Here is a 15,168-nt window from a genome sequence, read left to right as displayed (position 1 = left end):
AATGTTTCCTAAGGTCTGTTTAAGGTCTACATCAATGATCTCATGATTCCTTCTGTTCCTATGTCAATTTACTATCTCTATACAACTAAGAGATCTGAAAGGTGTGGCAATAAGAGCAGCTATTTAATCTAATTCAAATTTAGTTTTAGCCATTTTGTTATGGAGATAAGTACCTGAAGTTAATGTTTTGAGTACAGAAAACTTTGAAGAATTGGGTCATGAATGCTTCTTAGGGCATTGGGGGAATTAGTCATAATTTGGGACCTAAAGACACAAAAGACATCTCAAACTAATTTTTTTTAGGCTCAGATCAGAAAGATAGTTCTAGAGAGCTATTTCAAAGCCCAAAGCTTCAAAGATCTCACTTTTCAAATTTTGTTCCAGGGGATTTGGAGGTTTGAGCTATTATTTGAATATTGCTTCACTGGGATATTTTATTAACTTAACTAGAAATTTTTAATCTTATCTGCAGTACCAAAACCCTAAAAAACTTTAGAGACAGGAAACTTTAGAATCAAATTCACTTTGTGACACTTTTGGTTATTTGACCCCAAGAAAGTCCTTTTGCCTCTCCTTGCCTCAGGAAACTTTCTAAGACTACAAAAATTGTGGAATCATTGCTGATGTGCTTTGTCGGGAGAGTTTCTTCACTGAGAATTCCCTATTCTGATAAAACCACAGGTTCAAATCAAATTTTATAGTAGCTGTATCAGCTAAAGTCTCACTTTTGAAAGCAGAAGGTTAAATCTGCATTTTCTTCTTCTTAATAAAATTAAACATATGGATGAATGAGTAATTGAATTCTTTAAAAATGTAGCTATGAATCAATTTTAATTTTTGGCTCAAAATATATTAAAAAGCAACCAAAATGTAAATAGCATTTGCAAGATATTTCTAGCATTCCCTTTCTAACTGGGTCACAACTTCATATACTTTATTATATTCAAATTAATGTTTCAAAACTAGATAATATCTCTTTTAAAAATTAATTCTTTTAGTCAAATAAATAGCACATTATGCCAAACCATAACCATTAATTCTATGAGTAGCCATATGAATTTAAATAAGGGCCAATAATTAATTTTGATAAAAATAATGATAAATGTAAGTAACATGTCAATTTAAATATGGATCAAAAAAGCTACAACACATTATGAGATTTTTGATTAATAAACAAGCATTAACACACAAAGTGCAAGAAATTTTGCTAAGCACTTGAGGTACTTTCAAAGAAAGATAAGGAATTCACAATCTACTAGAGAAGAAAATGTATAAATAACTAGGATGTACATGTAAATATATATTTTGTTTTGGGGTCAGTCATGCCTGATTCTTCATGACCCTATATGGGTTTTCTTAGCAGAAAGACTGGAGTGGTTGGCCATTCCCTTCTCCAGCTCATTTTACAAATGAGAAACTGAAGCAAATAGGGTTTTGAATTAGTTCACATAGTTAATAAGTGTCTGAAGCTGCATTTGAACTGAAATCTTCCTAATTCTAGACTGTGCCACCTAGCTCCTAATATAGACAGATAGACAGACAGACAGACGGATGGAAGGATGGATGGATGGATGAATAGATAGGTAGATGGTAGACCAACAGACAGACAAATAGATAAGACAGATAGGTGGACAGATAGGGAGAAGAAAAATGAAGAGATTACACATATGCATGCATACATACATACATAAAAACAGAGAAGGAAAGCACAGAGAACAGATAAAGGAACTAAAAGAAGGAGAAAAAGGAGAGAGAGGAGCAAGAAACAGAAAGGAAGATTGAAGAGACAGGGAAGAGAGGACAGAGAGAAATAGAGAGGGAGTGAGAAAAGGAAATGATGAGAGAAAGAAGGAAAGGAGAGAAAGAGAGGAGAGAAGAAGAAAAGAGAGACAGAGGAGTATAAATTTAGGTCTCTTATAGTGGTTTTTAAGTTGAATCTCGAATGAACCTAGAGAAACTAAGACAGTTGGTAGACAGTGTTGTGTGCAAGAAATAGTATGTAAGCCATGAGTCAACCAACAATGTGTGGAAGTTGGAAAGCCAAGAAGCATATGAAAGCTTTAAAAATTTTAAAAGACATCATTATAATTCTTTTTAAAGAACAAGTTGTAAAAGGATAAAATATGACATGATTATGGTCATTCTGGTTCAAATAGATAAGAGTAAAAACTTTTGATGCTTATTAGTCTTTAGCTGCTTTGCTGACATTATAAACATGGATAAAATCACTCATTGGGGAAATTAAAAATCGTTAAATGGCAATAGCTGAAAGAAACTTGGTTACTTTAAATCCTACATTGAAATGACAAGGCAATCAAAGTTTGACAGGACAACCTAATTAGTATGCCAGTTTTGAAATGCAGAATACCTCCAGGGGTCTGATTCTAAAAAAGTTTCACATCATTTTAATGGGCTATTCACATCAGTTTTCAAGCAAAGTAAACAATTTTTAAACATTAAAGCTTTTGTTTTCCACAGGTTGGCAACTCAAAATGACATGCCAATTTATTAAACAGGGGATACATAATGCTCTACTTTTTAAACTTTTATATGCCTACTTTGGATTATATATAATGTCCAGAAAAAAATCCATTTTCTCCATAAAAGGATAAGCATATTTTGTATTAATCTTTAAATGGCATCAGGCATTTGCAATTGCTAATTAGTCTTCAGCTCACTCTGAAGCAACATCATTATTATCTTAAAATTTAAAAATAAATTCCCAATTTGGGATTGGTATTTGGGTTAGCTATTTTAATTTAATAGAAGGTATATGTGATTAAATTTATAAATTATTTTCTTTAATTTAAATATATAATAACTCCTTAATAATTCTAAGAAACATGAAGCTTTTGTTTTCTCAGAATGGCATCCCTTTGAATTAAGGATCATCACTGTCCAGCACTTAGTATACAGGCGTCACTTAAGAGGCATTTAACAAATGTTTATGTCTTGCTGATTGGAGGAGGAGGAATACTTTCATCTTTTAGAAATCATCAACAAACTTAAAATTCAAGTTTTTTTTTAAATTAACTTGGAAATATAGGTACAATAAAAGTTAAATATTGTTTTTTAAGAAATAACTTTTAAAAAGGGGAGTGAAATTTCATATAAAAGAAATCAAAGAAAGGCTTCAAAAGGTTAATCATCTATCTTTTAAACAAAAAGGCAATCTCCTTTTTCTCATTAAAAACTGACACACTGCACTAACGGAGGAGATTATGTTGTGAAAACATTATGCAGCACAAGGCAATGCTTGATCAAGATCAGCAATCAGGAGCAAAAAGAAAGCCCTGTTTCGTGATTATAATAGCAAATTCTGGAAGACAACCAAATATATCATCTGGCAGCTCAACAGCTGTTACAGCCTGGTAGTAATACCTTGGCATTTGCTATGAGCTGTAATGTGGAAAAATTGATTTTTCATCTGCCAGAAACAAGAAAACACTTTCCTTTTTAAAAAATATTTCTGAAGTTTCTTTAAATAAAATATCTATATTGGGCAATTTTTATTTTGTATGACAGGATTGCCAAGTTAAAATGAATCACTAATAGAGAAGCTAACAAATACATTTGAAAAGAGCAGAGGTAACAAAGGAAATAAATATAATTTAGCTAAATTAACCAACTACTAACACAATTACATTGGGTTTCATTTGATATCTTATAATTCAGACTATTATTAATTAACTTTTGTTGAACTACATATATACTTCTGAGATAGTAAAAAATTAAAAAAAATTCCTGAGAGACTAAATCTAGGATGTTGCAAGAGAGGGTACTGGCATTTGTCATTAAGAATAACAATAAGCTTCACAACAACAAATATGTTTTACTAATGAGTTATCCAAATAAAAAAGAATAACAATTGAATTTTAAACAACTATTACAAATAATTTCTTGAAAATGTAGAGTGACCAATATTGAATAAATCATTCAGGTTTCTGAACTATGTATATAGTAGCTAAGTAAGAAATAAATTATAATTCTAAAGATATTACTATGTTTGATTGACTCAATTAAATAAATTTATGTTTCATTTAAGGTTATGGAACACTTAAAACCCTTTCAGATCTTTCTCCATTACTCAGGAGGTAGAAGATACTTTAAATAAATGCAGTCTTTTATAAATATTTTAGATCCTGGCATTACACACAAAGTATAAAGTGAAGTTGCTCTGAAATCAACATTTATGTGACTCATATTTTAAAAAGAAAAATAAAGGAAGAGCAAGTGAAAAGAGAGAGGGAGAGAGAGAAAGAGAGAGAGAGAGAGAGAAAGAGAGAGAGAAAGACAGAGAGAGAGAGAGAGAGAGAGAGAGAGAGAGAGAGAGAGAGAGAGAGAAATAATATCCATTAAGCAAATTCATAAAGTTTTATTTACCTTTATGCCTATTGCTGCTTTCTTGGCTTCTGCTTTTAACTTGGCTGCTCTTAAAACAGGTCTGTTTTTCTTGTAGTCCTGTTTACCTAGGGTAAAACAATTTCAGATAATAATTTAGGATTTTCCCATGTTTAATAGTAAATTTAAGATTTTTTTTAACAGAATGAAATAGGGACATCACAACTGAAAACAAAAGAGAAGCAAAATGGGTCTTTGGAAAAGGCATTAAAACACGAGTAAGACCTGAATTCTAGTCCTGACCACTCCTGCCTAGTAGTTTGAACCTGGGAAAGTTAATTAAGCACAGTTTCTCCACATGTAAAATGAAAGGGTTAGTATATTATGATAAATCTATGCATAGAATCAGAATTTTATTAACATCTACAGAAAATTTTCTCAACAGTTAAAAAAAAAAAAAAAAGCATTTAGTGAATTCTTTTTTATGAAACAAATACGCTTCTTTTACCCAAACCAGGTAGGGATAAGACAGATAAATTATAGTCCAATTTCATTAAGGTATGTGAAATTTTGATGAATATTAGCATAGAAATTACAACATATTAACTCTCAAGATATTAAGAAAAATAAATAAGGGGCAAAAAAGTAATTATTGCAGAACTGCACAATGGTTTAACATTAGAAGAATGAATAGCATAATTAGCCACATGCACAACATAAATGCTAGCTATAATAATAAGACAGAGAAATTAAAGTGTAAACAACATCAAAAATAGACAAAACTATCTTTGTTTACAGGTGATAATGATGTTTCTCTTAGTTGACGCCATATAATCTGCTCTGAGATTAAGCAATATGAATGATAAATTCAATAAAGTGGCAGAAAACAAAATATTGTCTCCAAGTCACCAACCTTTTCAGAGAACCATAATGAAACTTTAGAGAAAGAAATTTCATTCAAAGTAATTATAAAATTCATAAAACATCTAGTAGTTTTAACTATTACTAATAAAGGTAATATCACTACAAATGATAGTTAATATTCATATATTGCCTCAAGGTTTGTATAATACTTAACAAATATTGCTTATAAAAATCCTACAAAATGATATTTACAGAAATAAATAAAAACTATGTAATGGAGAGATATTCATTATTTATTGTTAGGCTAGGTAGAACAATATATATATATACATATATATATATACATATATTTTTTTAATTTATTTTTAATACATATTGCTTTATGAATCATGTTAGAAGAGAAAAATCAGAGCAAAAGGGAAAAAAAAAACATGTAAGAAAAAAATAGAAAAAAGAAATGAGCATAGCATGTATTTATTTACATTCAATCTCCTTAGTTCTTTTTCTGAATGCAGATGTCATTTTCTATCCAAACTCTATAGGGATTGCTTTGTATTACTGAACCATTGAGAAGAATCAAATCTTCATAGTTAATCATCACATTCTTTCTGTTATTGTGTACAATGTATTCCTAGTTCTGCTTGTTTTGCTCAGCATCAGTTCATGTAAATCTTTCCAGGCCTTTCTAAAAGCAGCTTGTTCATCATTTTTTATAGAGCAATAGTATTCCATTACTTTCATATACCACAGCTTATTCAGCCATTTCCCAGGTGTTGAGCTTCTACTCATTTTCCAGTCCTTTGCTACCCCAAAAAAATCTGCAAATATTTTTGCACATGTGGATCCTTTTTCCTTCTTTATGATTTCCTTGGAATTCAGACCCAGTAGTGACACTTCTGGGTCAAAGGGTATTCACATTTTTATAGCCCTGTGGGCACAGTTCCAGATTGCTTTCTAGAATGATTGGATCATTTCCCAACTCCACCAACCATGCAATAGTGTCTCAGTTTTCCTACAAACCCTCCAACATTTATCATTATCTTTTCCTGTCATCTTAGCCAATTTGAGAGGTATGAGATAGTACTTCAGAGTTGTTTTAATTTGCATTTCTCTAATAAAAAGTAATTTAGAGAATTTCTTCACATGACTATAGATGGCTTTAATTTCATCATTTGAAAAATTTTTGTTCATATCTTTCAATCACTTATCAAATGGGAAATGGCTAGTATTCTTAGAAATTTGACACAGTTCTTTTTATGTTTTAGAAATGAAACCTTTATCAGAAACACTGGATTTAAAGATTTTTTCCCCAGCTTTGTATTTCCCTTTTAATCTTCTTTCTTTTGGTTTTGTTTGTGTAAATTTTTTTTTAATTTAATGTAATCAAAGTTGTTCATTTTGCCTTTCATAATGTTTTCTAGGCTTTGGGTCATAAATTCTTCTCCCAAGATCTTAGAGGTAAAGGAGTTTGGGAGTTTATCAAATATAAGATTACTATAGGCCTTGATTATAATGTTGTGTCTATCTAATCTATTCCACTGATCCAACATTCTATTTCTTAGCCAATACCAAATGGTTTTGATGACTGCTGCTTTGTAATATAATTTTCAGTTTGGTACTGCTAAGCCACTATCCTTTGTATTTTTTCTTCATTAATTTCCTTGATATTCTTGACCTTTTGTTCTTCTAAATGAATTTTGTTATTATTTTTTCTAGTTTTATAAAATAATTTTTGCCAATTTGATTTGGTATGGCACTGAACAAGTAGACCAATTTGGGCAGAATTTTTTTCATTTTTATTATATTAGCTTGGCCTACCCATGAGCAATTGATATTTTTCTAATTGTTTTGATCTGACTTTATTTGTGTGAGAAGTGTTTTGTAATTATGTTCATATAATTTTTGGGTTTGTCTTGGCAGGTAGACTCCTAAATATTTTATCTTGTCTACAGTTATTTTAAATGGAATTTCTCTTTCTATCTCTTCCTGCTGGGCTTTGTTGGTAATATGTAGAAATGCAGATAATTTGTTTGGGTTTATTTTATATTCTGCAACTTTGCTAAAGTTTGCTAAACTTTGCTAATTGTTGTGGTATATAAATATTATGGAATATTATTGTTCTGTAAGAAAGAGCAACAGGATAATTTCAGAAAGGCCTGGAGAGACTTACATGAATTGATGCTGAGTGAAATGAGCAGGACCAGGAGATCATTATATACTTCAACAATAATACTGTATGATGATCAATTCTGATGGACGTGGCCCTCTCCAACAATGAGATGAACTAAATCATTTCCAATAGATCAGTAATGAACTGAACCAGCTACACTCAGCGAAAGAACTCTGGGAGATGACTATGAACCACTACATAGAATTTCCAATCCCTCTAATTTTGTCCGCCTGCATTTTGGATTTCCTTCACAGGCTAAATGTACACTATTTCAAAGTCCAATTCTTTTTGTTCAGCAAAAAAACCTGGTCATATATTGTAATTAATTTATACTCTAACATATTTAACATGTTTTGATCAACCTGCCATGGGGGGGGGGGGAAGTATGGGAAAAATTGGAACAAATGGTTTGGCAATTGTCAAGGTTGTAAAATTACCCATGCAAATATATGGTATATAAAAACTATTAAATTAAAAAAAAATAAACTTTGCTAATTATTATATATTCTAAATGACAATTAGCAACTAAAATAGTTTACAGATTTATTGGTAGGAAATACTAATTTATAGTTACAATCTATAAGTTACAAGTAATTTCCTTATAGACCTTGCCCCAAAATACATTCATTTGCAAAAACAAAAGATGATGAATCTTAAGAGTAGTAATGAATACAAGGAAGAATGATCAGTTCTAAAGTGTATTAGAAAATAGCAATCATCAAAATGTTTAGATAGTAGAAGAATAGCTTAGTAGAGGAAGCAAGGTATAAAATAGAATATCAGAGTTGGAGTTCAGAAGACTTGAGTTCAAATCTTACCACAGACCCTTAATAGGTATATTAGGCAAGTCACTTAACCTCTCCCCTTCTTAGCTACCTCATCTGTAAAATGAGGATGATAATTGAAACTATCTCCCAGAATTGTTATGATGATCAAAAAAGATATTTGTAGAACATCTTGTAAATTATCAAGTGCCATATAAATGGTAGTTATTTCTAATATTGTTTGAGAAATCCAAAAATACATCTCAAAAGAACTGAAAACTATTAAGCATATGAAAGAACGATCCAAATAAATAATAAAAGAAATTCAAATAAAAACCATTTTGAGATTGTTACTCACACTCAGAATATTGGTAAAGATGAAAAAAAGATTGGAATTATGGATGTTGGAGAGGTTATGAAGACATAGGCATATTTAATGTGTTTGTTGATGGAGCTATGAATCAATATGCTTAATTTGGAAAGTAATTTGGTATTATACAAATAAAGTAGAAGAAATGTTCATAATCTATGATTCAGAGATTTCACTTCTAGGCATTTATCATAATAGGGGTCATGAAGAAAAATTTCACATATATAACATTATGTATAGCAACACTTTTTGACTAAAGAAATTACTATATGTGGCTGAAAAAATTGAAAAAATTACTATATGTGGCTGAAAAACATGAAGAAAGATTTCACATATATAACATTATATATAGCAACACTTTTTGACTAAAGAAATTACTATATGTGGCTGAAAAAATTATGGAATAAATGATGATAAAAAGAGGTAGTGAAGTGAGCAGAACCAGGAAAATGACATATACAATAAACTAAGCAATGTACATACACGAGCTACAAAACATATTTTATAAATAGAATGTTTCTTAATTACAAAGAACAGTCTTAGTTCCAAAGAAAAGACATTCCCTTGTTTCGGTCTTGTAAGAGGAGGGAGGTCTTTGGATATAGAATAGTGCAAATAATGTTGAATTTTTTTTTGAGTCTTGATCAGTTTTGCTGATTTTTTCCATCTCTTTTTTTTTTCTTCCTCTCCCCTGCATCCCCAAATGATTGTTATTAAGGATAATTCTCTTGGAAATGGAAAGAAAGAGGGAAATCTAAGTGATATAAAAACCAAAGATATCAATAAATATATACAGTTAAACAAGTCTCAAACTTTAAGCTTCTGAAGGAAAGGTTCCCTATATGACAGGAACAATGGTTGGTACTAAAATGTATCAGTTTAGAATTTTGCTCCACTTACCACAATAAATTTCATATATATAAATAATATAAATGTGAAAGATCATATCATTAATTAGGACAGTGCTTTGTACATAATAGGTACTTAATAAAAGTTTGTTGATTGGTGAGAGATAAAGCTATAAACTGGCCCTTATTCCTACATCTACAAGCTTAGGCCCACCACTTTATATTTCATGGGCATCTTATTGCCCTGATGAATAGACTCTCCTTATACTAGAATCCTCCAAACAATACCTTTATCGCCAGGCTCATCTGGAGTATTCTATAGCCCTTTCTAAAGGTCTCACTATGCTAATCTGAGACTGGAAAAAATGGTTCCATATGATTTTTTTCTTGACTTTCTCCATCAGGATCCAGCCTGACTGCACTTTCTAGATCTGTACATAGGAGTTGTTGTGCTTGGGGAGACAGGATGGAGGTAGAGTTTGTTGTACTTCTTCCTGCTATCTTGGCTCCCTAGATTTAGTTATCAATTGGTCCAATTTTGGAAAACTATTTAGAACTAAGTGAATGAATTTAGAACAACTAAATTGCTAAACTATTCCTAAGTGCTTACTCAGTGATCTTATTCTTGGGCACATAGCCTAAAGATAACAATGATAGAAAGAAAATTCCTACATGTATCAAATTGCACCTAGAAATACTTTTTTTTTTTTTTTTAAATAACAAAACCCCTTATACAAAGTAGATGTCCATTGACTGGCAGTAGCTGCACAAATAAGGGTTGATGAATATAATGATGAATATATAGCAGAATAGCATTTTATGATAAGAAGCAATAAAAATGAGCAATTCAAAGAAACATGAAAGCTTATATATAAAGTAAATGGAATCAGAGGAATAACATAACATAAATGAAAACAACATTAATAGAAAAATCTAAATTCAAAGTAATTACACTAATTGTTGTTTTGGAGGGCTGATGATAAAATACCTATGGATACAGAATGTTAAATAACTTATACTTTTTAAAAGTAGTAATATATGGAGATAAAGATACATGTCATAAAAGAACATTATAAAGAATGTACAATAATATAATATATTCATACTCCTCCATATTGTACATATTAATGATTTAAAATTCATCTATCAAAATTTGTAAATAACTCAAGAGGAACTCAAAAATGCCCATTTTTATATTTTCCCTAATTTTTCTTATATAAATATATATCATTGTATCTATTAAGTTTTCCTTAAGCTACATTCTGAGTAAGTTACTAAAAATGTTGTCAAGAATCCTTTAAATCTTCATTAATCCTATTCTTTTCCTATATCTCTCTGAGAGCTTTCCCTTATGATAAAAAAAAAAAAATCATCTAAGAAAAGAAAGAAGTAGATGAGTGAGAGAAATATTTATTTTAAATTTCTTAGGTAGGGGTTTGGTATCCAAGGTATAACTAACAGCAATCTATAAGATCAAAAATCATCCTTAAGAGATAAGTAATCAAATAAAATAATACGTATAAACCATTTAGTACAGTATTTGGCACATAGTAAGTGCTATATACACGTAAACTCTTAATATTATTATTGTAGTTATTGAAGGATATGAACAAAGAATTCCCAAAAGAATAATTGCAAACTATTAAAAACTGTATGAAAGAATGCTCCAAATCAGATTAAAAATGCCTGAGGTTTTATCTGAAACCCAAGAAATTGGCCAAGATGACAAAAGAAAGACATACACTAAATTCATTGTCAATGAAATTGCAAATGAGTATAACCATTTTAGAAATATTTTGGAATAATGTAAAGTGGCTGAAATATCCATACTTTTTGATACAGATTTCACTGCTAAGAATATATTTTAAGAAGATAACAATTAAAGGCCCCATATACACCAATATTTAAAGTAATTCTTTCTGTGGTAGCAAAGATCTAGAAGCAAAATAAATATTTATTGACTAGAGAATGACTCAATAAACTGTGATATATAAGGATAATGAATTATTATTTTATAATAAGAAACAGTTGAAATCAAAAAATACAGAAAATCATGAAAAGACTTAAGTGAATGGATACATAATGAAGTAAACACCGCAAAGAAAACATATACACATATACATATATATGTATATAAATTTCCACAATGTAAATGGAAATGATATCTCAAAACAAATGAAAATAAATATTACAAAATTACAAAGAAGACAAAGCAGACTGCATTTTGTTATTGCTTCAAAGATTGTCAAATGGTATTTCTCCAAGCAGAGACTAAGTGACACTTGTCAGAAATGCTATAGTAAGAATTTTTTTACATGACTAATCATAAGACTCCTCTTCCTATTCTTTCCTATGGAAAAGTCAGTTGAAGGGTGGGATTCATATCTTTGGAATATTGCAAAATTATCCATTATTTTGGATGTATGGGTAGGATTTGCTAATTTTTTTCTTTTAATTTTAAATTATCAATATTTCTTAAGCAACAACTTAAAAGATGAATAAATTAAGTCCATGAAGAAAATATAATTTTACTCATCAAGTCCAATACTTTCTCTTACTATTTTACAGAATTATAGTTCTTATGGTGGTAAAAAAAGAGATTGACAAACAAGCCAAAAAAAATCCTATCACATAAATAAGAAAGAGAAAGACTGTATTTAGTATACTAAGGTAAGTAAGATAATGCAGCATTTGGATGACTTCTTAATAAAATATTATCCTTTTGAATTTCAAATGTAATATAGTGAAAAAGTATTTCTGGGTAGGAGATTATTGTCAGCTTTTTATTAATTATTTTGGGATGCTTGTTCTCTTCTCATCTTACTTTTCTATTTTCTATTGCCCTAGCCAACCCTCCAACTCTGTATTCCTACTTGAATCTTCCTTCTTTTTTCAAAGAAACATCAATTTCTTTTCATAACCAATGGACCTAAAATTCCTATGATTACAGCCTTTTATTAGTCCTTCAAAATCAAGGTTTGTTGGAATATAAGCAAAAGACAATCAACCAAAAAAATGTTAGATATCATTTAACTATCCAATGATAGAATACAAATCAAAATGATTTTGACTTCATATCTCATCAATTAATTATTAACATCATTATTTATTAGCATAAAATAGTTCACAGTGATGAAGATGGTGGTATCATTCTACTAGGATTATAAAGTGAGCTTCTAAGAAGAATTTTAAAATGCATTAAAAATACACCAGGATGAGATCTAGAAGTCAATTTGTATCATATACTAGAATAGTATTTATTATTCTCAAACTCTACTGGGAAGAAAAAAGTATTTACCTTGCTACATATGCTTTTCATATAGGTATATAATCTTTTGGGATAATATTTCAGATAAAAAACAGATTCAAATTTACCTCAAAGAGTCAACGTTAAAGTGAGAATTTATTGGTCTTCCTCAAGTGGTTTTCAACCACTAGTTAAATAATGTATTCTATTTCAATTCAGCCTCAGCAGTTTTCCAGAGCATACTTCCAGATTTATATTAAACTTGATATGAACATCTGAAACCACCTTTATAACAAATAGACTGTTTTAATAATGACTGTACACCTGGTAGTTCTCCAAAATAGTGCATCTGTCATTAATTTAGCATTTTCCTTGCTGTGATAGCCAAAAGAAAAGTACATACTGCAAAATGCAGTCTGTCTACCAAGTGCAAAAGTTTAAAAAGTGGCATCTGTTAAGTTCTTTATAATTAAAACCAGATCCCACAATTGTACCTAAACATTTTTGCAAAAGCAGAACTTTTTAAGGCCTGAAGAAATAGGCAGAGCCATAAAGAGTTATCATATGTATGTGAAACCTGATATGTGAACAGATAAACTACCTAGTGTTTTTCATGAAGGATGGTTACTTGGATATAGGATTTAATTTAGGTTATATTAATAATGCATATCCATTAGTGTAGCAGAAATATTTTAAATGAGGAAGAGAATTGAATTAGAAACTTGAAGACTTTCTAATCCTAGATATTGTAGTAAGCAATTGTATGATCCTAAGCAAATAACACAATTCATCAAATGAATATCTATATCTATCTATCTATCTATTTATTAAAGAAAGTATATTCAAATCTGCATTTGAAGTTTATCAGAGCTTAGATAGTATTTTTCATCCTGGGTCTTTCAGAATTGTCCTGGATTATTTTATTGCTGAGAACACTAAGTCATTTACAATTGATCCTTATATAGTATAGCTGTAACTATGTACAATGTTCCCCTGGTTCTGTTCACTTCATTTTGCATAAGTTCATAAAAGTCTTCCCAGGTTTTTGTGAAACCATCCTGTTTGTCAAAATGAATTCTAATTATAAAATTAAAGGCTTAGTTCAGAGATATTGTGGATTTGATACTAATACACAGTGAATACACTAGGAAACAAAAAACTTCATGTGACTTGCTTTATTTGAATATATTAAAATAAAGCAAGTCACATGAAGTTTTTGTTTCCTAGTGCATATAAAAGTTTTGTTTAATGTAGTCAATTAAATGTACAATAGTACTAATTCTAAATATAGATATATATAGATATATGTAAATATATCTATATATATATAATATAGTATATGTTTTAATGTAAAAAAAAACTTTATTGTTAAAAAATGCTAACCATCATCTGAACCTTCAGGGAGTCATGATCTTTTTTTACTGGTAGGGGTTTTATCTCAGTGTTGAGGGCTTCTGATTGATTGGGATGATGGTAGTTGAAGTCTAGTGGTACATCAGTTGACTCTTCCTTTCACTTGAACATTTAGAGGCCACTATACAGTTATTAACTGGCCTAATTTCAATATTGTTGTGTCTCAGGGAAAAGGGAGAACCAAGGGAAGGAAGATATGGAAGAACAGCTGGTTGATGGAGCAGTCAGCACACACATAACATTTATTAGTTAAGGTTGCTGTCTTATATGGATACAATTCATGGTGCTCCAAAATAATTACAGTCAACAATTTACTGCTCACAGATCACCATACCAGATATAATAATGATGAAAAAGTTTGAAATATTCTGATAATTACCAAAGTGTGGTACAGAGACACACGATGTGAGCATATGCTGTTGGAAAAATGGAAACAGCAGCCTTGCTCAATACAAGTTTGTCACAAATCTTCAATTTATTAAAAATGCTGTAGCTGTGAAGTGCAGTAAAGCAAAGTGAAATAAAATGATGTAGGCCTATACTAAATGTGCAGTGCACTGTTTTCCAGTAGGAATACACAGATGAGAAAGAGAACCAAGTCCTTGCCCTTAAAAAACATAATTTAATCAGGGACTGAGAATAAGAAGAGCCATATAAAGCTGTCTAAGTCATGGAAAGGAAGGATGATGAAAATGTCAAAATCTATAGTCACTTTTAAGATTGATAATAGACAATAATACTATTATGATCTTGAGACTCAACTGTGTAAAGAAGGGATAAAACAGCAAAGCTGGGATAAAGAGATCTGCTGAAGAGTTTAGCATTTTTATATTATACTTCTGCTGCCCAGAACTTACTTAGCACAATAGAAAATTGTGAGCACTTAATACATGCAGACTGATTGATTGATGATCAATCACATCAAAGTGGACAATCCTTATAAGAATACTAAAACACAGTCATCAACATATGCAGATCCATGAGATGCTTGTCCATGTCCTCCCATAGGGTAAGGGTGTACTAGTGTTTAACAACTGTCTGATGAAAAAAATAATAAATGTGTGCATGTCACACTTTTAAATTAACATTCTCTTCTTGACTTGAGTCTAAACAATCAACAAAACAAACAATCCAAGTCCTGATTTGTAGTA

The 15,168-nt window shown here is 30.3% G+C and overlaps 1 protein-coding gene across 3 annotated transcripts in view; it reads right to left on the bottom strand.

The window, feature by feature from the left end:
- The window catches only part of TRIQK (triple QxxK/R motif containing), a 132,923-nt gene that overhangs the window by 3,223 nt on the left and 114,532 nt on the right, over positions 1-15,168 (bottom strand). For all 3 annotated transcript variants that reach the window (XM_074269591.1, XM_074269598.1, XM_074269600.1), the window contains exon 3: positions 4,384-4,469. In XM_074269591.1, coding sequence (XP_074125692.1) covers positions 4,384-4,469 — 86 coding nt within the window. The remainder of the gene's footprint in view (positions 1-4,383; positions 4,470-15,168) is intronic.

Source organism: Sminthopsis crassicaudata, chromosome 1 (genome assembly GCF_048593235.1).
Source record: "Sminthopsis crassicaudata isolate SCR6 chromosome 1, ASM4859323v1, whole genome shotgun sequence".
Lineage (NCBI taxonomy): Eukaryota > Metazoa > Chordata > Mammalia > Dasyuromorphia > Dasyuridae > Sminthopsis > Sminthopsis crassicaudata.
This window is presented reverse-complemented; position numbering and strand designations above follow the sequence as displayed.